This window comes from Trichomycterus rosablanca, chromosome 17 (genome assembly GCF_030014385.1).
Source record: "Trichomycterus rosablanca isolate fTriRos1 chromosome 17, fTriRos1.hap1, whole genome shotgun sequence".
NCBI classification, from domain to species: domain Eukaryota; kingdom Metazoa; phylum Chordata; class Actinopteri; order Siluriformes; family Trichomycteridae; genus Trichomycterus; species Trichomycterus rosablanca.
The window spans coordinates 16,755,185-16,776,027 of record NC_086004.1 but is presented as its reverse complement, the minus strand read 5'-3'; the positions used below and the strand labels follow the sequence as shown (position 1 = coordinate 16,776,027).

General features: G+C 37.8%; 2 protein-coding genes across 5 annotated transcripts; one reads left to right on the top strand and one right to left on the bottom strand.

Annotated features, from left to right (window-relative positions):
* Positions 1–2,129: 2,129 nt before the first annotated feature.
* On the bottom strand, positions 2,130–4,429 carry thap11 (THAP domain containing 11). Its single transcript, XM_063013067.1, has one exon. The coding sequence runs from the start codon at positions 4,340–4,342 to the stop codon at positions 3,578–3,580; it is 765 nt and encodes a 254-aa protein (XP_062869137.1). The 5' UTR covers positions 4,343–4,429; the 3' UTR covers positions 2,130–3,577.
* A 1,567-nt stretch (positions 4,430–5,996) lies between these two features.
* Positions 5,997–20,515, top strand: cenpt (centromere protein T). Of its 4 annotated transcripts, none has more exons than XM_063013019.1 (16): positions 5,997–6,082; positions 6,844–6,964; positions 7,051–7,189; positions 8,161–8,251; positions 8,345–8,481; positions 8,655–8,742; positions 10,039–10,187; positions 10,280–10,954; positions 13,607–13,798; positions 15,376–15,552; positions 16,606–16,806; positions 18,974–19,228; positions 19,342–19,441; positions 19,534–19,683; positions 19,758–19,862; positions 19,949–20,515. In XM_063013019.1, the coding sequence occupies exons 1-16, from the start codon at positions 5,997–5,999 to the stop codon at positions 20,076–20,078; spliced, it is 2,796 nt and encodes a 931-aa protein (XP_062869089.1). In that variant the 3' UTR covers positions 20,079–20,515. The 4 variants fall into 4 exon arrangements, with proteins under 4 accessions (XP_062869089.1, XP_062869088.1, XP_062869090.1 ...); XM_063013018.1 differs by having other exon boundaries at positions 10,271–10,954; XM_063013020.1 differs by lacking the exon at positions 15,376–15,552 and having other exon boundaries at positions 10,271–10,954.
* Positions 20,516–20,843: the final 328 nt, after the last annotated feature.

The window sequence follows — 20,843 nt, the reverse complement described above, 5'->3', positions numbered from 1 at the left end:
GGGAGGTCAGCCTGTCAGTGCTCAGACCATACGCCGCACACTGCATTAACTCGGTCTGCATGGTCGTCATCCCAGAAGGAAGCTGACGCACAAGAAAGCCCGCAAACAGTTTGCTGAAGACAAGCAGTCCAAGAACATGGATTACTGGAATGCCCTGTGGTCTGACGAGACCAAGATAAACTTGTTTGGCTCAGATGGTGTCCAGCATGTGTGGCGGCGCCCTGGTGAGAAGTACCAAGACAACTGTATCTTGCCTACAGTCAAGCATGGTGGTGGTAGCATCATGGTCTTGGGCTGCATGAGTGTTGCTGGCACTGGGGAGCTGCAGTTCATTGAGGGAAACATGAATTCCAACATGTGCTGTGACATTCTGAAACAGAGCATGATCCCCTCCCTTCGAAAACTGGGCCTCATGGCAGTTTTCCAACAGGATAACGACCCCAAACACAACCTCCAAGATGACAACTGCCTTGCTGAGGAAGCTGAAGGTAAAGGTGATGGACTAAACCCAATTGAGCACCTGTGGCGCATCCTCAAGTGGAAGGTGGAGGAGTTCAAGGTGTCTAACATCCACCAGCTCCGTGATGTCATCATGGAGGAGTGGAAGAGGATTCCAGTAGCAACCTGTGCAGCTCTGGTGAATTCCATGCCCAGGAGGGTTAAGGCAGTGCTGGATAATAATGGTGGTCACACAAAATATTGACACTTTGGGCACAATTTGGACATGTTCACTGTGGGGTGTACTCACTTATGTTGCCAGCCATTTAGACATTAATGGCTGTGTGTTGAGTTATTTTCAGAAGACAGTAAATCTACACTGCTATACAAGTTGTACACTGACTACTCTAACTTATATCCAAGTTTCATGTCTATAGTGTTGTCCCATGAAAAGATATAATGAAATATTTGCAGAAATGTGAGGGGTGTACTCACTTTTGTGATACACTGTATGTGCAAATTTGCATTGGACAGGATAGAATTAACAGAAAGATTGGAACAAATTACAGCACGTGGAAAACCCGTATTCAACCACTTATGTTTTCATTATTTAATTCACAACCCCAATTCCAAACATTTTGGGACAGTAGGTAAAATGCAAATAAAAACTGAATTCTAAGAACACCATTCTCACCAGAAAGTTTAAATGTGGGGCATCATGATATAAGGCCACCAACTGCAAACAGTTCTTGACCATGACCAGTCATCGTATAAGAAACATGTATGCAGTGATTAAGCAGGACGAATTAGAAAATTTAATCTCATTGTTCAAGAAACTAAATCTCAACAACCTCAAAAATGAAGCCGATTAATGCAATACAGTAACTTTATAACTAAGTTTTCTTTCAAAATATGTTCAAATAATGTTTTTTTATACCTTTTTTAAGTCTGTATAGGGCTGTTTGATAAAACATTAGGACCACCATTCGCAAATATGCATAAGAGTGCCTCAATTGCTTGAGTTGCTCTTTGTCATGATTTTAAGTCACTTTGAATAAAGGCATCTGCTGAATGCAGTAAATATAAATCTACCAACCAACAGTGGTCCGAGGAGTTAGCCAACAGGTTGATGGATCTGCCAAGGTTAATTAATGCCAGTGGACATAAAGGCTACAGAATCTTATACATACCAGGAGAAGCATGGCTTAAATTGCAGGCATTTAATACTGGTGATGTTACAACACAGTACATTGAATTATGTGTATGGGGTAGAGTAATGAAGAAGATCGGCTGGTCTGACAAATCCTGCTTTCTCTAAGATCACGTGAATGGTTTGAAACGTGTGCATCATTTAAAGGTGTAAGAGATAGCACTTGCCTATGTTGTAATATAAATAATACAACTTATTGAATTTTGAAGTCAGGCTAATAAATGATTGTTTAAGTGCTGATAAAAAGCAACAGTAAAAAAATAACCCTTTACTGTCTTTTCTTAGAATCCAAATATGGATTATATAAGTGTTTCATAGTCATTATATATTCATACATTTTTTAAAAATGACAGTCAAAAGTTTACACATTGCCATTTTAGTCAAATGTTGAAAAATATCTTGGTCAATTTGTAACACTTTTAAATAAATGACATAACCATAAACAAACATAAAAAGACAAATACACTTCTAAAACTGACTGTTAACTTTCACTAATTTCTTGCAAATGTGTTATGGTCTACAAATTTAAAACAAATCAATTTGTCAGTTATATTAACATATGTGAAACAAAGGATGCTAAATATGCAAACACTTTGACACCTTCACACAATGAAACAACAGTCGCAGTATATGAAAGCATAGTTGATTTCATGTGGCAGTATTGAAATGTGCTACATCTTAAGGGAAAAAAATGAATTAGGCTTTTCAGTCTATGTTGTGTGCTCATTGTGGTAGGAAAACCTACTTGTACACAGATTAAGGTGAGCAATATGACAATGTTAGCAATATTCTATATCCCAGAAACACAGGGCATAATAAAAGCTGCACAAGGCTTCCGTATATTACAGGATATCCTACACGAACGTATATTACCAATTAAGAGTAGCCTATGTTGTTGTTTTATTTTTTTTGGAGAAAGGATGAAACACATGCAGACATGAGAACAAACCACACAGACTGTAACTGAAAGCAACAATCAAATCCAAGATACTGTAGATCTGGGGCACCATCACTATCAGCTGCAACATTGCACAACAAATGTATTTGTTTTTAGCATCCACTTTATTGTGTGACCAGGGTTGCTGTGGGTGCAGAGACTGAAGTTACCAGATATGGGATCTAAATCAGAAAAAAAGTTAATGCCGCAATACAAACAGCTGATTCACCATGGAGCTGATATTTTTCAACCTCATTTTATTCGTTTTAGCACCTACTTTTATAATCAGGGTTGCTATGTTTTAAGTCCATTCTAAAAGTACAGGGTGCAGGGAATCACATTTAACCTACAGGCAATTTATATTGGCCAATACACCTACTTGGATATTTTTTTCAGAACTGGCAACCATGGGAAAAGCACACAAATATTTTGAAACAGGAAAAAATGACTGAACTAAGAAATGTATAAAATTAACACCAGCTGCAAACATTAATATCATGAGATGCATTGCATCATGTACAAATGTTTTCACAGGAACACTATAATTCATTATGATTTAAAATTAATTCATGTATTCTTATCTCAAACGTCTGCTAAATTCATTTCAGGAAAGGTTTATAAAACTGCAAAGTTTACCCGCCTTGTCGTGATTTTAATCATGTTTATGTTTGAATAACATACCATGAACATGGAGGAATCCACCTCCTTTAAAAGAAAAAAAAAAAAAAAAAAAAAGTTGTGCTGTGCAACACCACTATGAACTTACAATACAAATAATTAACAAGCCACCCAATGGTCAAAAGTACATAGGCTACTTTTAAGTGAAAACAAATTGCCTCGAGTATTTACTTACGCCCAATTACACTCTGTTTAGAATGAGTCTAAAGACAAGAAGGGTGACTATCATAATAGCTACAGTGAGTAAATTCATTGTCTCCCCGCAAACACTTATACACTGTTTTAAAAAACTTTTTGCACGTGTCTCTGGTTAGTCACAATTTCTTTTTAACAGCAGCTCCAGCAGTTAACATGCGATCTCTCTCGCGGAGCTCCTCCTGCAGGCGCGCTTCACTGATGCGCAGTTGCTGGATTGTGTTCTTCATCTCTTTCATCTTTACCTCCATAAGGGCGATAATGTCGCGCTGTTCGTTCAGCTTTCTCAAAAGTTCAGCTGAAGTTGTGCCGTTGGTCAACGAGTACGAGTGCTCATCGCCACACAACGCCAGACACTGGCCGGACTGTGAGGGGATCACGCTTACCACGGTCGGCTCTTCTGATTTCAATACCAGTGGTGAACATGCCTCGTTTCCCTCAGCAGCGATATCCACAGGCGAGATGTACTGACCATTCTGTCCAATCTGCACCACTGTAACCTCGCTGTTTCCAGATTCATCAGTAGCAGCTTCTCCCGGCGTCTCATTGCTCATGGACACTACGCTGGTGATAATAGGCAGAAGCGCAGACACCTTCCTTCCCCTGCCCCGCCGATTCCTCCTCTCATTGACTCCGCGCAGTGGAAAAAGGGTCGGGACTCGTATTGTGTATGTTTTTCTGCCTCCAGCAAAATGCACACTGCAGACGCGGTGACCGGTGGTGGGCTGAAAAGTGCTGAAGCAGCCGCTGACTCCGGCCCGGGAGATGTTCTTCAGCCAGATCTCGCGCTGAGTCGGGTCCTTCGGAAAGGTGTAAAAGCGCAGCTCGCGGTCACGGTGCGAGTTATTATAACATCCAGGAACGCAGCATGTAAATCCAGGCATGATGGTGCAGAAATATCGACAGCGCTTTAGTGATCTGCCACAAGTTTAGATCTTGTTTTGTTTGGCCCCTTCTTGCGATCCTATCGAATCCAGTGGCCTACAAGCGGAACTACACGTCCCACAATGCTTACAACATCCTGCTTTGGTTACACGGCGCATTCGTGTACTTCGGTCTGCGCAAAATTGCGCACGACAGTTGAAAACCTTGCGCAAATTACTGAGTTCACTAAAATTTCACAGTGAGGTTCTTAGATGTAACTTACCTCCATTACAACCAAGCAAGCTAAAATGAGTTGACTTTTGCAGTGAGCTTATATGTTTTAAAATAAAAACATTAAGTAAAAAAATCAAATATGAATTGATACACTGGTGCAAAGGTTTAAACACTCCCATGGTCAAATTCCATGTAAAAAATAAGTAAACACATTATCTTCAGAAAACACAATTCTGCATATTTAAATCATCAATTACTTTTAATTTGCTGACTTTAAAATACTGCAGGGGAAAATTAAAATACAATGTACCATGTGCAAAGTTATGTCACATTTAACCCCCCTGCATATTACAATAAATTAAGCAAATGGACAGAAATTGTGCATTACAATAAACATAAGCAAAATTCCATATCTAAATTTGTTTTCTTTGTAAAGAAAGCATGTACAGTACATGTATTTTTGTTATATGGATCTGATTTTAAATTAATGTAACTGGCATTTTCACCCATCACTCATCCATCACCCATGACAAAGTAAACATGTTTTACGGTCTTTTTTAAAAACATTAATTAGAAAATTTAAAACTTATTCTAAAAGTCATTCACAAAAGTATTCAAAAACTTTGTTGTTGCTGCAACACTTTATAAATCAGGCTTTTATTGCTGATAAGCTATTGTTGAATGAAATGCATATTACAGCCCATTTGGAGTTTGCTAAACACCATGTAATGGAGTTATTTGATTATTATTTTTTTTTTTTTTTTTTTTTCTACTTTACATTCACTGGTGTACACTACAACAAAATATTTGCATTTCCTAGCTTGATTTTAAAAAGGGTTTCAAAAGACAGGGTACATGTTTAAGAATGGATGGTTAAGGTTCCAGTAGTGCTGTTTATGGAACTGTTAATGAGGGCCATAATTATGCAGATTAATAGCCAAGCTGAAATGCAATATGTTTTACAACCATAACAGCCACAGTAACAAAATTTTACCCATTGTTTACTTAATTGTACTCAGTGTCTATAAAATCATTAATGTGTAGATTATTTAAAAACACTAAAATCTGTGTCTGTAAAATAAACTAAAATACTAATTCAAATGACTGAAATAAATAAACTAAATTTAAACTCACAAATAATGATTCTAAGAGCATTAAACCCATTCATTTACTTACTACTGTTGTTGTTGTAGAAAACGTTACCGGAAATGCAACCGTTAAACTACACATCCCATGATGCACTAGAGAGTGAATGGCTGGGCGGGAGATTGCGTCATCAACCGTTGATTTGAATGTTTTGTTCTGTAAAGGAGTGTCAGTGCGGATAGTAAAGTTCTGGTTGCAGTCAGCGCTTTCTTACATTATTGTCTCGGATGTTAAACCTTTGTTGTTTTATCGGTGTTAATAATATTCAGGTTGCTGGTTGTGGTGGTATCTCAGATGGATTCGGTGGAAGACGACGTGTCTGCTCGAGTTCTGCTGAAAAATGTTCTGCACGCAGAGACTCAGCGCTCTCCGGTAACAAGGTGCTTCTGTCTTTTACTTCATTCACATAGATACGATGAAATATTTCTGTTTTACACATCAAATGTTATTTGTGGAAACCCGTTCGACACTGCGGTGCAATTTAAGCGGTAACGATAGTAAATGCATCTAAATAACGGATATTACACCGTAAAGCGAAATAGTAATATAGTAAAAAAAAGTTCTGTTATACTGTACATCAGCACTCCTCGAATTCATGTTGTCATTACTTTCGCTGTAATGAACTGTTATATAAAGTAATTTATAAATTAAGGATTTATATGGATTGATATGCATGCTTTGTAGTATATTTTATTCACTGACTTAGTCATTGAATGTATTAATGCGATTTGCATATCTATCGTCAGCTGGTGAAAATCAATAGTGATTTATTTGTCAGCATCCGGTTAATCATCAACGTCTCCAATTTTAATAACACTAAACAGCGTGCGTTTGTTATTTTAATGTTTGCATTGGAACGACAGTGCTTTTCCTAATCGAGTTTGTACACCTGGCTGGATGAAAACATCTGCTAAATGCTATGAATGTAAGATAAAGGTTAAACACTTAAATTCAACACTGTTAATTTAACAGTGGCAAGGAGAAAAACCTTAAATTGTTCAGATTGTAAATTAGATTGATAAAAAGTAATCACAGTAACAAAAAGTTTAAATTAAAGGGAACATTTATAAATGCTTGTAGACAAGGTGTTTTGCTGTTGAGAAGTGACAATTATAACACAGTGCTGATCATTCTTGTTCAGCAGTGTATCTCAGGATCAGCCAATTTCTCGTCCACGTAGAAGTTCTAGGATTAGGAAAACTCCTGGACTTGAAAGTCCTCAACTTAATCTCCGTCACAAACTCAAACAGAAGCTTCATGAGGTAATTTGTTTGTTGTTCTTTTACATGCCTAAATATTTGTGTTCTACTTTTATACATTTTACAGTAAACATAAATGTTACTTGTAGAGTGCTACTCAGTCCCCACTCCCCAGTAAAAGAGCAAGGTTAAAGGGCAAAGCGGTGAAGACACCAGCAGTGACAGCATCACTGTTGTATGATGAAGACATGACACCCCGTGGTCTGCTCAAGAATATTATCCAAACAGGTAAGTGTGTGAGGCCTTGTTGAACTGGATCTACATAATATGTAACCTTTGTGACTCTAAAGTAGACATGAAACAGTAGATGTAGTAGGCATAAAAATAGAAGGTGGATTCCAACAAGTGCAGAACTTCCAAACGTAGCATAAAATGATTGTCCAACCCTCATACATTGCCTAATCAGTTCTTTGTCACTGGCTAGCCGGAGTATATATAAACTGTCTGTATCCTGAAGAGTCTAAAAAAAGTCATGGGGTCTATTTTTTGTTTTCAGGTTACATAAAATATACCACTATAAACAAGGTAGTTAACTTGCATCCTTTTTTCTGCAAAGTGTGTAATGCCACAAGAACTTTCCAGTCTTATACTTCAAAGATGTTTAAACTAGACATTTCACTTAAGTTAAATTGTTTTTAGCGCTGTTATGTGACCCCACCGTCTTATCTGGCCACTACAGCTAGCAAACAGGTGATATCATGATAACTAACTAGCAGGCCTACTAGCTTTCAAACTTGTGAACTGCTTTTATCAGCCATAGAGTAACTGTGGATATTAATGTCAACTTAACTTAGCGAAAGCAGACGAAAGTTGAATTTACACCATTGTTTCAAACATTACGCTGTTACAATACCTGCTGTTGATGGGCTGCTCAAGGGTTTCTGCACTGGCTTCACATAGGGAGAGCATGGACACTTTCAGTACAGCAGAGAGTATGGTAACCAAAATGTGACTAAAGCAACAAGCACTTTTCTCTCGAAATTTCACTGACTCCTGTCCAACTAACAAACCTCATGAAATAGTCACAGACGCAATGGCAGCAAGCCTGATTTCAGGCATAATATAATACAAAACAAATCTTTTATAATTTAAACATGTACATTTTTTTCCAAAATAAATTCTAACACAATTTTGTACAAAACTTTATGAAAATTAGAGTGTTTCATGTCCACTTCAAGTGACCCTGTTGTGTTTTTCAGAGACTGAGGCATCTTTGCTGCTGTCTGGTCAGCCTGGGCTCTTGGAGAATAACCAGGAAGATGTGGAAGCAAGCACCAGTAACAGGCTAAGGTGATATTTTAGCCCCAGCAAATTGAATTCAGAATTACATTAATTCTACATTAATATTTTAATATGTTATATGGGTGATCTGTGTGCTTTCAGTGAGGGAGGTTCTGGCCTTGAATTGCCTGACTTAGTCACAGAGCCACTAAGTCATATTATCAGGGGAATGAGTCGTAGAAGGCCACCACCCATTTTCAATGTGTCTGCCTTTGAGAGAAAACTGGACAGCCAATCAGGTACTGAGTGTTACACAGTTCATGTACACTTTCCAGGTCAGCATACTATACAATATGTACAATATACTGTACAAGTCTGTTTTTATTAACACTTGTTTCATTATCAGAAACCTACAGGTACAGCTTTATTATTTTATTAATTAATTAATTAATTAATTTTTGTCTGTCTTAAGATGAAGGAGAGGACAATACCTCAGAGGATGTCAATAGAGAGAATACATACATGGCAAAGGAACATGATCTTTCCGATGGGTCAAAAAGGTAAGAAATTGCATATACTGCTTGCTGATCAATGGTACTGATCTCTGGCTAAAGTTTTACAACCCTTACCTATTTAAAAACGTAAAAAAGACCCCACCTGTGAATATAGATTTTACTGATGTTTTTGTCTAGGATATTCCACAAGATTTACAATAACTAAACACCTCACATGTTCACATTGATCTTATAAAATAGAGCCACAACTGACTCAAGACATCTTGTAAAACTTTATCTTTATAAAAGTGACTTCTATAAGCAACTTGCTGTCAGCCAGACACCACATGCTGTTTTTACATTTTGCATCAAAAAATAGAAGTGGGTAAAGCCCTGAATTAAAAGACAAAGTTAGTAAAACTTGAAGATTTAGCAATGTAGGCATGAGTCAAGTTTATGTAAGTATTATTCAGATACAGCAACATATTAGCTAAATAGCTAGTCTCTGTGTTACTAATCCCATTTAAATAACACAAAATCTGTGTATTAATGTACAGTAATATGCCTAATTTAGAAAAGTATTCCACAGACGGCATGTTGAGAACCCTTTCATTATAATGCACTATTAAATTGCAGTTTGCTGGTGTTGTATAGAGCTATAAGGCAGCACAGTGGGTAGCACTGTCTCCTCACAGCAAGGAGGTCCTGGGTTCAATCCCCAGTGGGGCGGTCTGGGTCCTTTCTTTGTAGAGTTTGTATGTTTTCCCCGTGTCTGCATGGATTTCCTCTCACAGTCCAAAGTGTTGTGAATTGGACATACAAAATTGTCCATGAGTGTGTTTGACATTAAACTTGTGAACTGATGAATCTTGTGTAACTACTGTCTGTCATAATTGTAACCAAAATGTGTAAAACCTGACGTTAAAAATCCAAATAAATAAATACAGAACTATATTACTATTTGAATAGATTTGATGATCACCGTAAATATTGATTAAGTCTGCTCTAGTTATTGGTCTTTTATGCATTACGTCAAGATTGTGATGCACACAAGTCAGATGTTCCCTTCATACTCTACAAAGTTGTAAATCTAAAAAGAAAGTGCAATAAGACACTGTCTCATTCAAAAAATATGCTCAAAAAAATATTTATTTGAGAATAGACTTGTTAGAAATTTATGATTTATTAAAAATAATAGAAATAAATGTGCAGAAACCACAGTGACCTGCACTGAGTCTTGACATTAACCTAATTATACACCTTTAGGAAAAGTACTTTATTGATACCTGAGGAAAAATATTTTGGAACATTAATTGCAAGCCAGTGTGGTATATATAAATTTTATTGTGTTGTTTTTGTTAGTGTCCTTAGCCTTACTTTGAAGACACCGTTTGTGAGTATTTGCTCTGAGAGAGCAGGTTTGCAGCGGAAAGCAGCTAGACGGAAGCAGCCTTCTGTTGATGCCTTTGATGAGGCTGTCCAGAATCACCTGGAGCGACACGGCAATCAAAGTAAAACACTTGATAAACGTGCTAATTTCTTATTACTTATTTTTCTTTACACCTTCTGAAAAGTATTCTTTCTCTTATGTCAGATATTACAGTTTTACAGGATGGAAAATCTCTCGGAGACTCTGAGTGGCACAAGTTTACTCTTGGCTTGAGCAACATCTCTGTGCCTGAGCTTACTACAGACATCGTCATGAGCAACACTGAACTCTATGCCCACCCCCCTGGCTCTGTCTCAGAGTTAAAAGAGGACATGTCACGGATTGCTATGATGGGAGCACATGAAAACGACAGAGTTTATGATGTCGAGAGAAAAAGGGATAGTAAAATAGTGGGGGATAAATATCATGATGAACAGAATGTGAGTTTAGGTAACATCTCTAAAACTCAGCCAGAGCCTTCACATCAGCAAGAAGATCCAAAACCAGCTTTTGAGTCAGATGAGGAGATAGAAAGAATACCTTCATCACAGGAAGAAGGCTCTTTAAGTCCAGAAGAAATACCACTAGCCCCTACTCAGCCAATGATAAACTGTGTGCCTCAACGTCTGGAAAAGGAGGCACAAAAATCTGTTTTACAAGAACCAGAGATCGATGGTATGGAATCGAGAGAAGACGAGAGCCATCCAGAGGAGGAACTTGTTTCACAAATATCAAGACGAGTCACCAGAAGAGCCTACAATTCAGAGGGTGAAGCCAATATGCTTAGACTAACAGCAAGAGGGAGAGCAACAAAAAGTCTTGGGGAAAGACTAGATCCTGTAGAGAATGGTGAGTACCAGTCAGGTTTAACGATGGTTTCGAATCAATATGCTAAACCTGGCTACATTTATTGTAACATGTAAAAAAAGAACATGTAAAGAATTTTTTAAACAAATTTTATATTTAAAAATCTAAATACAATTAACTTTAAAACAGAGTACAAGAAATACAGTGTATCACAAAAGTGAGTACACCCCTCACATTTCTGCAAATATTTCATTATATCTTTTCATGGGACAACACTATAGACATGAAACTTGGATAGAACTTAGAGTAGTCAGTGTACAGCTTGTATAGCAGTGTAGATTTACTGTCTTCTGAAAATAACTCAACACACAGCCATTAATGTCTAAATAGCTGGCAACATAAGTGAGTACACCCCACAGTGAACATGTCCAAATTGTGCCCAAATGTGTCGTTGTCCCTCCCTGGTGTCATGTGTCAAGGTCCCAGGTGTAAATGGGGAGCAGGGCTGTTAAATTTGGTGTTTTGGGTACAATTCTCTCATACTGGCCACTGGATATTCAACATGGCACCTCATGGCAAAGAACTCTCTGAGGATGTGAGAAATAGAATTGTTGCTCTCCACAAAGATGGCCTGGGCTATAAGAAGATTGCTAACACCCTGAAACTAAGCTACAGCATGGTGGCCAAGGTCATACAGCGGTTTTCCAGGACAGGTTCCACTCGGAACAGGCTTCGCCAGGGTCGACCAAAGAAGTTGAGTCCACGTGTTCGGCGTCATATCCAGAGGTTGGCTTTAAAAAATAGACACATGAGTGCTGCCAGCATTGCTGCAGAGGTTGAAGACGTGGGAGGTCAGCCTGTCAGTGCTCAGACCATACGCCGCACACTGCATCAACTCGGTCTGCATGGTCGTCATCCCAGAAGGAAGCTGATGCACAAGAAAGCCAGCAAACAGTTTGCTGTAAACAAGCAGTCCAAGAACATGGATTACTGGAATGCCCTGTGGTCTGATGAGACCAAGATAAACTTGTTTGGCTCAGATGGTGTCCAGCATGTGTGGCGGCGCCCTGGTGAGAAGTACCAAGACAACTGTATCTTGCCTACAGTCAAGCATGGTGGTGGTAGCATCATGGTCTTGGGCTGCATGAGTGTTGCTGGCACTGGGGAGCTGCAGTTCATTGAGGGAAACATGAATTCCAACATGTACTGTGACATTCTGAAACAGAGCATGATCCCCTCCCTTCGAAAACTGGGCCTCATGGCAGTTTTCCAACAGGATAACGACCCCAAACACAACCTCCAAGATGACAACTGCCTTGCTGAGGAAGCTGAAGGTAAAGGTAATGGACTAAACCCAATTGAGCACCTGTGGCGCATCCTCAGGTGGAAGGTGGAGGAGTTCAAGGTGTCTAACATCCACCAGCTCCGTGATGTCATCATGGAGGAGTGGAAGAGGATTCCAGTAGCAACCTGTGCAGCTCTGGTGAATTCCATGCCCAGGAGGGTTAAGGCAGTGCTGGATAATAATGGTGGTCACACAAAATATTGACACTTTGGGCACAATTTGGACATGTTCACTGTGGGGTGTACTCACTTATGTTGCCAGCCATTTAGACATTAATGGCTGTGTGTTGAGTTATTTTCAGAAGACAGTAAATCTACACTGCTATACAAGTTGTACACTGACTACTCTAAGTTATATCCAAGTTTTATTTCTACAGTGTTGTCCCATGAAAAGATATAATAAAATATTTGCAGAAATGTGAGGGGTGTACTCACTTTTGTGATACACTGTAAGTGTATGTCTGTATAGCAGACTATTTTTATTCATCTGAGGATTTTAGATCAGTGTTTCTCGACCTTTTCACGTGCTAAGATGCAACAAGATACAAAAGCTGGTCTTGTGGGCTCCACCAATTCTTTATTATATAGTAATTATAGGGCAATGTACAGAAGTGTACATTTGAAGGCATAGAAGCCCTCCATTTCTCACAGACCACAAATGGACCAGAGGCTATAAGTTAAGAATCTCTAATTTAGATACCCAGACAGACCAAATAAATAAATAGAGTTCTAATAAAAGTAAATCTAATATTCTAATATTTGTATGCAGTCAGCTCCAGAATTACTTGCACACTTGATTGTGTTATTTCAAAAAATGTGGTTCATTTTTTTTTTTAGGTTCACAGTAAAAAAAAAAAAAAAAAAATGCATCTGGCCTGTAAGTGAGGTCAATTTATTTGACAAAAAAAAAAAAAAAAGCTAACACATGTTTCTAACTCATTGATGTTATCTGATGTACAGCGACATTTACAAATCTGTTGGCTCTGTCAATCTTGGCAGTAAATGTAGCCATGTGACTCTTTAACAATGTAATGCAAAATAAGTAACTCACCCAAGATAACCACATGATTTTAACTGAAAGAAAGACTTAAATAAAAGAAATATATTATAGCAAAATTAATTAAAAAGAAACTGAGTAGGTAAATTAAGAAGAACAACATTAATTTAAAACATCTTGACCAAGGGTGTCAATACATATGGAGTTAACTTAGTCTGTTAGGTATTAAAGGGTGTCTATAAGGATCATAAACTATTCCAACTTTCTGTATTAACTGCTTAGTTAAAAGTCAACAATCTATGCATGATTACCATTATGAATTGCTTGAATTTCTGACTAAATCCCACATACAGAGATAACCAGAGAGGAACCAGATATGGAAGACTTAGAATTAAAAGGAGATGTAAGTCCTCCAAAGGAATATACATCATCAAGGCGAATCAGCCGTAGAGCCTGTTCAGAGGGTGGAACTCGCAAGCTTGAAGTAATAGCAAAAGGGAGAGGAACAAAAAGCCTTGGGACAGTACTACATCTCACAGAGAAAGGTGAGTTCCAGTCAGGATCTTTGATGTTGAAGCTGGAAGCTAGATTTAGTATAATATGTAAAATATTTGAAAGTCAGGACATCAGTTTGAATGTGAACATACAAGGGATGTTAAGTATAGATTTAGAATAAAGTATACATTTTAAAATGTATAACTTCCTGTCTTGCTAATGGCAATTAAAAAAAAAATTAAGAACTTTTACCACTGGGTTTTATGTTTTGTAGTTTTCTTTACCTTATGTCTGTGTGCCTGAGTGAGAAGTCCATGTCATTCAGTGCAGTGTTTCTTGCTATGGTGTTGGAATTGGTGCAAACAATTGTCCAGTTGTAGTGGCGTTGGTATCAAGTACCAGATTGTTTTCCCTATGGGGTTCCGGGGTAGAGTAGGTCATCGTAAAGGCGACAAAAGTGTCAGGTGTCTTTGGAGGAAGAGATCCTGGTACTTAAAGAGGGTTGTTGGCTGTGGTCGCCATTTCCCCAACACAGTACTTTGGTCCAACTTTATAGACAGGAGGTTGAAGTAGCACACATTTACATTTTTAGCATTTAGCAGACACTTTTATCCAAAGCGACTTACAGTACTGTGACAATATATTGTCTAAGCAATTGAGGGTTGGTGGGGCTTAAACCAGCGATCTTTCGATTACTAGTCCAGTACCTTAACCACTAGGCTAAAACTGCACACTGCAGTCAAGTGGCTGGTCAAGACCTGCTGTGGGTTGATCTCCGAAAGAAATCCCCAGTTGTTGTTGGTTAAGGGTCAATTGAGCAGCGTTATTCCATCTAATGTTCCAGTATATCATTTTTACATCCCTAGAACACATCAGCTTGACATCTGTGGCTCTGTGTATCCCCTTGTTGGGCCTAGGGTGGGTGGGGAGTAGAGATGATGTATCTCTCTATATCAAACATGAAATCCATACAAAGCTCCAAAGGGAAACTGATTAATCAAGGTTCGGATTTGACCTGTTTCTATCACGACAACTAGGAAAGGGGTTTATTATCCTAGAATATTCATCTCCCAAATTCCCACTGATCAAGCTATCCCCTTTTGCCATCTGTAAAGGCATTATGGGCATCACAGGATTAGTAAAGGATGCTAAAAAAAACTAAGATCAGGCCACAGGCGGCACGATGGCGAAGTGGGTAGCACTGTCGCCTCACAGCAAGAAGGTCCTGGGTTCAATCCCCAGGTGGGGCAGTCCGGGTCCTTTCTGTGTGGAGTTTGCATGTTCTCCCCGTGTCTGTGTGGGTTTCCTCCGGGTGCTCTGGTTTCCTCCCACAGTCCAATGACATGCAAGTGAGGTTAATTGGAGATGCTAAATTGTCCATGACTGTGTTTGATATAACCTTATGAACTGATGAATCGTGTGTAATAAATAACTACCGTTCCTGTCATGAATGTCACCAAAGTGTAAAACATGACGTTAAAAATCTCAAATAAACAAACAAACAAACATGGATTCATTAACAATTCATCTAGCTTCTTGCAAATACAGGAAGAACAAAAATTCTGGAAAATATTTTGCCAAGCACTTAAACTATTTTCCTGATCTCATTATTAAATACCACTTTTAGAGATAAGCAGTGATCAAGAAGAAACTGAATATAAAGAAGGTGAAAGCGTTCCTAATGAGGAACTCTCATCGCAAATATCAAGGCGAATCTCCCAAAGATCCTACAATTCAGATGCTGGAGAAAAAAGAAGGAGAGGAACAAACAGTCTTGGGGCAGAGCTTGATTCCACAGAAAAAGGTCAGTATCAGTAAGGACAGCACAGTGGGTAGCACTGTTGCCTCACAGTGAGAATGTCCTTGATTTGACTCCCTGGTAAAGCAGCCTGGATCCTTTTTTTCTAAAGTTTGCATGTTCTCCTCGTGTCTGTGTGGGTTTCCCCCAGGAGCTCTTGAAGATTCTAGGAATGTCATGACCAGAGTACTGTGTGGATGATGGGCGTTTTCCACACATACAGTGAATTCAAAAAGTATTTAGACAGCTTGACTGACTTTTTTTTTGTGTGCAATTTTTGTGTCATGATTATATTTAAATATAATTACAATTTGGCAGGAAACAAACCGGACATGTCACCAGTCCATCACAGAGCAAACACACACACATATATACTTGAAGCAATTTGTTCTAGCTCCAGTGGCCCTGACTGCATGTCCTTTGGACTTTTTGGAGGACGTCTGTTTGGACTCATGGAGAACATGCAAACTCCACACAGAAAGGACCTTGACTGCACAGCCAGAGAATTGAACCCAGGCCCTGCTTGCTGTGAGGGGGCAGCGCTACCCACTGCGCTATCATGCCACCCCTGTTTAGAGTTTTTTAAAAGTTTATTAGAAATCAAATCCAGTATTCATAAAATGATTCAGACCATTTGCTGTGGCATTCTACATTTTGGCCAGATAAAAGCCACTTTTGAGTAAAAGACATAACCACATGTTTGGAGACTAGTAAGAAGTGAAAGATAGATAAAAAAAGATCTCGAGAGTAAGTCTTTTACTGTAACAATGTATACAGTCAATACAACACTAAAGTAGCTATGGGGCAAGTCTCTAAATACAACCATGGCCTGGCCAAAGTCCAGACACTAAGGTTTTGATTTTTATGTATTTTTTTACTGTAAAACTTTAAAGACATGTTTTCACTGTCATAATAAGGGTGTTGGGTGTAGATTAATGAATATAATAGCAATAATATTCCCCAATGTTATTTCCATGAATTATTCAATTCTCTTTTATATGTCTCTTAAAGAATATGATTGTTGTAAAATTCTAAAAAAATTTTTTAAACACCACACAGAGATATCCAGAGCAGGACTGGAGATGGAAGAACCTGAATTCAGAGAAGATGAGAGCCTTGCAAACCAAGATCTTACATCACAACCGTCAAGGCAAATTACCCGACGAGCCTACAATTCAGAGGGTCGAGCTGTCAAGCCTGGAGTAATACATTTAAGAGGAACAAAAAGTCTGGGGGCAGGACTAGATCCCACAGAGAAAGGTGAGAAGAAATCAAGAGTATTTCATCTAAATATTCATTATAAGTTTAAAGGTAGTGAGCTTGTTGGGCATCCCACTTCAAAATTAGTTATGTTGCGTTTGGGTCCACGATTCACCTTTAAAGGAGCGGTTACTGCACACTATAACAAGTTATTCAGACCGATTACCTGATCAGCATGAAACATTTCTTTGCTAATGGTAGTACAAACTGTTTAAGGAGTATGAACATAATGTGAGTCATATGCTATAGCATTTGTTATCACCTGATCTTAGCCCACTTAAAACACCAATGGGTGATTTTGAATCATTGTGTTGGACAGTGCTGACCATCACCATCATCAATTGACTAAATACCCTTTAAATACTTGCCATCCTCACTAAGTATGGTTCCAAAATTTGTTAAATCGATGCTTAAAGACGCTTTGTTGTTATAGCTGAATATACACAATATAGCTGAATATACACAATCATACCAAACCATTTAATGAGTTCCACTGCTCACATAACATTTTTACTTACTATTTTGGGCTATTTAAAGAGAGACTCTTAATTTCTGATCGAATACCACATTTAGAGGTAACAGAAGAAGAAAAAAAGATGGAAAGTTTTGAATATGGAGTAGGGTGGAACTGTTGTCCCTGGAGTAATAGCAGAAAGACAGGAAATCTAGGGGCAGGACTACAGTCTACAGAGAAAGGTCGGTACTAGCTAGAAGTATATGATCACTAATCATTATGAAGGATGGCATCTTTATAAAGCTGGGTAGATTATGGGTAGATTAATCTGGGTAGATTAATTGGTTTATTATGTTATATGAAATATTTAATTGGAATTCTGTGAAGAAATCTGTTTTTATTAACTAAAATATATTTATCGGACATATTTATTTTTATTTAATTATTTTTTTTTATTTTCTATTTTTCCCCAGTTTTTCTCCCCTAATCTAGTCGTGTCCAATTACCCTGATTGCGTCCTTTATACTGATTCGACCCTCCATATTTGTATATATTATACATTTAGTTCACATATCTTGTTTACATTTACACGTATAATGTCTCTTGACTTTATAGAAAAGACTAGAATAGAAGGCCTATATTTGTCATTTATTTGGCACAGGGCATGTTGTACGGCACCCCTGGAGCAGACAGGGTTCAGAACCTAACAGTTGCTTGGCAAAGCCTGGACGCCTGAACTCACAATCTTCTGATTGTCCTGACTGGCTTGCAATGATGAAGTTAGGAAAAAGAACATTTTACCTGTGTCTTGAATTATTTTGGCTCAAAGTTTTGGGGTGTTCTCATGTTAAAACATTCAGCTTCTTTCCAGATCTTTCCTGGCCACTGGGATTAAATTATCCTTTAGTGACCTAGTAAATGGTTTTAATCATTATTGTTTTGATGTTTTTAATAATGTATATAAACATTTTTAGAAGTTGATGCTACAACAAGTTTAAAAAAACTGGTAACAGAATCATAATTGCTTGTAAAGACTGATCCTTTGGTGGATTTTTCTTTTATACCCAATGATGGGTTGTGGCTCACCACTTTGGTTTGCCCTACTCAGATCTCTCCAGATCCCTTGAATCTTCATGATATTATGATCAGTAGATAGTAAAAGACCAAATTATTTGCAATGTTTCACTGAGAAGAGTCTGAAACTTTCTCCTGAAGTTTGCAAAACCATCTGGTTATAATATTATGAAAAGATTCAGGGAATCTGAAGATATCTCAGTGCATGTATGGCAAAGCCAGAAACCACTGTTAATTGTGCGTGACCTTTGATCTCTCAGACGGCACTACATAAGAAATTGTTGTGCTACTGTAATAAATATAGCCACATTAGGGCTCTGGTGTACTTCAGTCAGTCTTAAAATGCGTAAATGGATGTACGTATATTAATCAATGAAATGTAGTTGACCAAACAAAACATGAAATATCTTGGGTTCATACGGTCTGCAATAAAATAAGTCAAAGTAAACATAAGAAACACTTTTTTATTATTATTATTTGCATTTTTCATACTGTCTCAACTTCATTTATCTGATTTGGAGTTGTAGTTTTACCCAACATTTTGCAGTAGACTTAATATTTGGTGCTTTAACTATGTTTGGGATTCTACAGGCATTATTATGTACCTAAATTAAATGGAAGTGTTCTTATATTTATTAGATTTGCAAAGTTATGCTGGTGGCAGTGACGCAGAAGAGTGTGCTACCTTGGATGAGGAACCACACCTCAGCCCAGCCTTACTGTCCACCTTTAACTCTATAAAGTCCTGTTCACCTGGGTCACATCAGAGCAGTTTGGCATCAGTTGAAAATTATGATATTAATGATGATGCCATAGCTACCCCTGTCCATTTAAACCCCACCATGTCCCCTCAATGCCCTGAGGCAGAAGATGAGGAAGGGGAATTCAGTGATGGTAGGACCTTCTTACATCAAAGATTGCAATAACCATATTATACAAAATATTTATTGCTGCCAATGTTTTTATACTATGGTTTTATGTTTATTGTTGTATGTTTTTTCCCTCAGAACTGAATATGAAAACCCCTGCTTTTATAAGACAAAGAAAACAGGTAGCAACTCCTGGGGCACTAGCCACACCAACAGTCCTCAAAGATTTAAATACTGGGTAATTATTTTATACCTTTTATTGTATTGGAACAGTATTACCATGTTAGTTAGGTAAAAAGTATAATGACTTATTCTGGTGTGTGTCTACAGCCATGTCCCACAGGTTGTGAGGCCTCGTCGTAAACAAAAGCTTCAGTCTGTTTCTGACAATGTCCTTCCAAAGAGTTACATTATGAATGTGTTTAAACACTTTGCTAAAACCAAGGTGGCCAGTGATGTTTACCCAATCATCAATGAAATGTAAGGTAACATTTTAAATATTTTCTTAGAATGTGTTTTAAATGGAACTAGTAATATAAAATGTAATCTTTTAGACTGCAAAAGTACTTTGATCGGCTTGCTGATGATTTGGAGGCATATTCTGCTCATGCTAGAAGAAAAACCATTGAGGTGGAGGATGTTGAACTTCTTATGAGAAGGTTTGTTAATCTAAGAACATTTATTTTTATTTACATTTTTTGTAAGCCTGTATGCAAATAACCTGTTTGGTCTTCTTTCTTTATAGGCAGGGTTTTGTAACTGACAGTACTCCAGTCAATGTGCTGATAGAGAAGTTCCTCCCTCTTGAGTATAGGAAACTTCTGATACCTGTTGCAACCAGTGGAAATAAAGTCATACCTGATACAAGAAGATGAATTTTGCACCAGATGTATATTCCTCTCATTCTCTTATTCTATCAAAAGTTATTTGCTGACAGGAAAACACATTTGACAGAAAAAGACTGTGTAATGCTAGTACTTTAGACATACAAAATCAATTTTTCTCTTTGCAGATCTCTAACAAGTATGTTCATTCATCACACATCACCTAATATATACAAATTAGCACAGTATTCAAAGATTCCCAAGTGGTGAAAAATAGATTAAACTGCTCTGTTAAAAATGTGAAGTTCTTCTCTTCAAATGTGCTAAAACGGAATCATAGTGCACAAGTTTAGAGCGACAAGAAGATAGATTCTTGCAGAACAGATTTTATCCACTCTGATCAACTTTCTTTGTGTATGTAAATCTTCTGTACATTGAAATGTAATGAATAATTTTGTATTAATAATAAATTCTAAAAGAATCATGAAGTCTGTGTATTAAGAACATAATTAATTGGCTCTTGATGTTTAGATATCCCTAGATCATTACTTAGTAAATGATACAGATTATAGCAGGAACTGTTTATTTAGCAATTATAAACAGTCAAATTAAGGTGTTGACCATTCCTTTTTGTTTGAGGGGCCCCATTTTGTCATTTTTAAACAGCGGTAACACTAGCAACCTTAAACAGACCTATACTGCTTTCATACACGATATGGAAGCGTATGTGGACAGCACTCCTAATTGTTAAATTGGATGTTTCAGCCACACCCATTGCTAAAATCAATTATATAAATGTCTTCCCAGAAGAGGGGA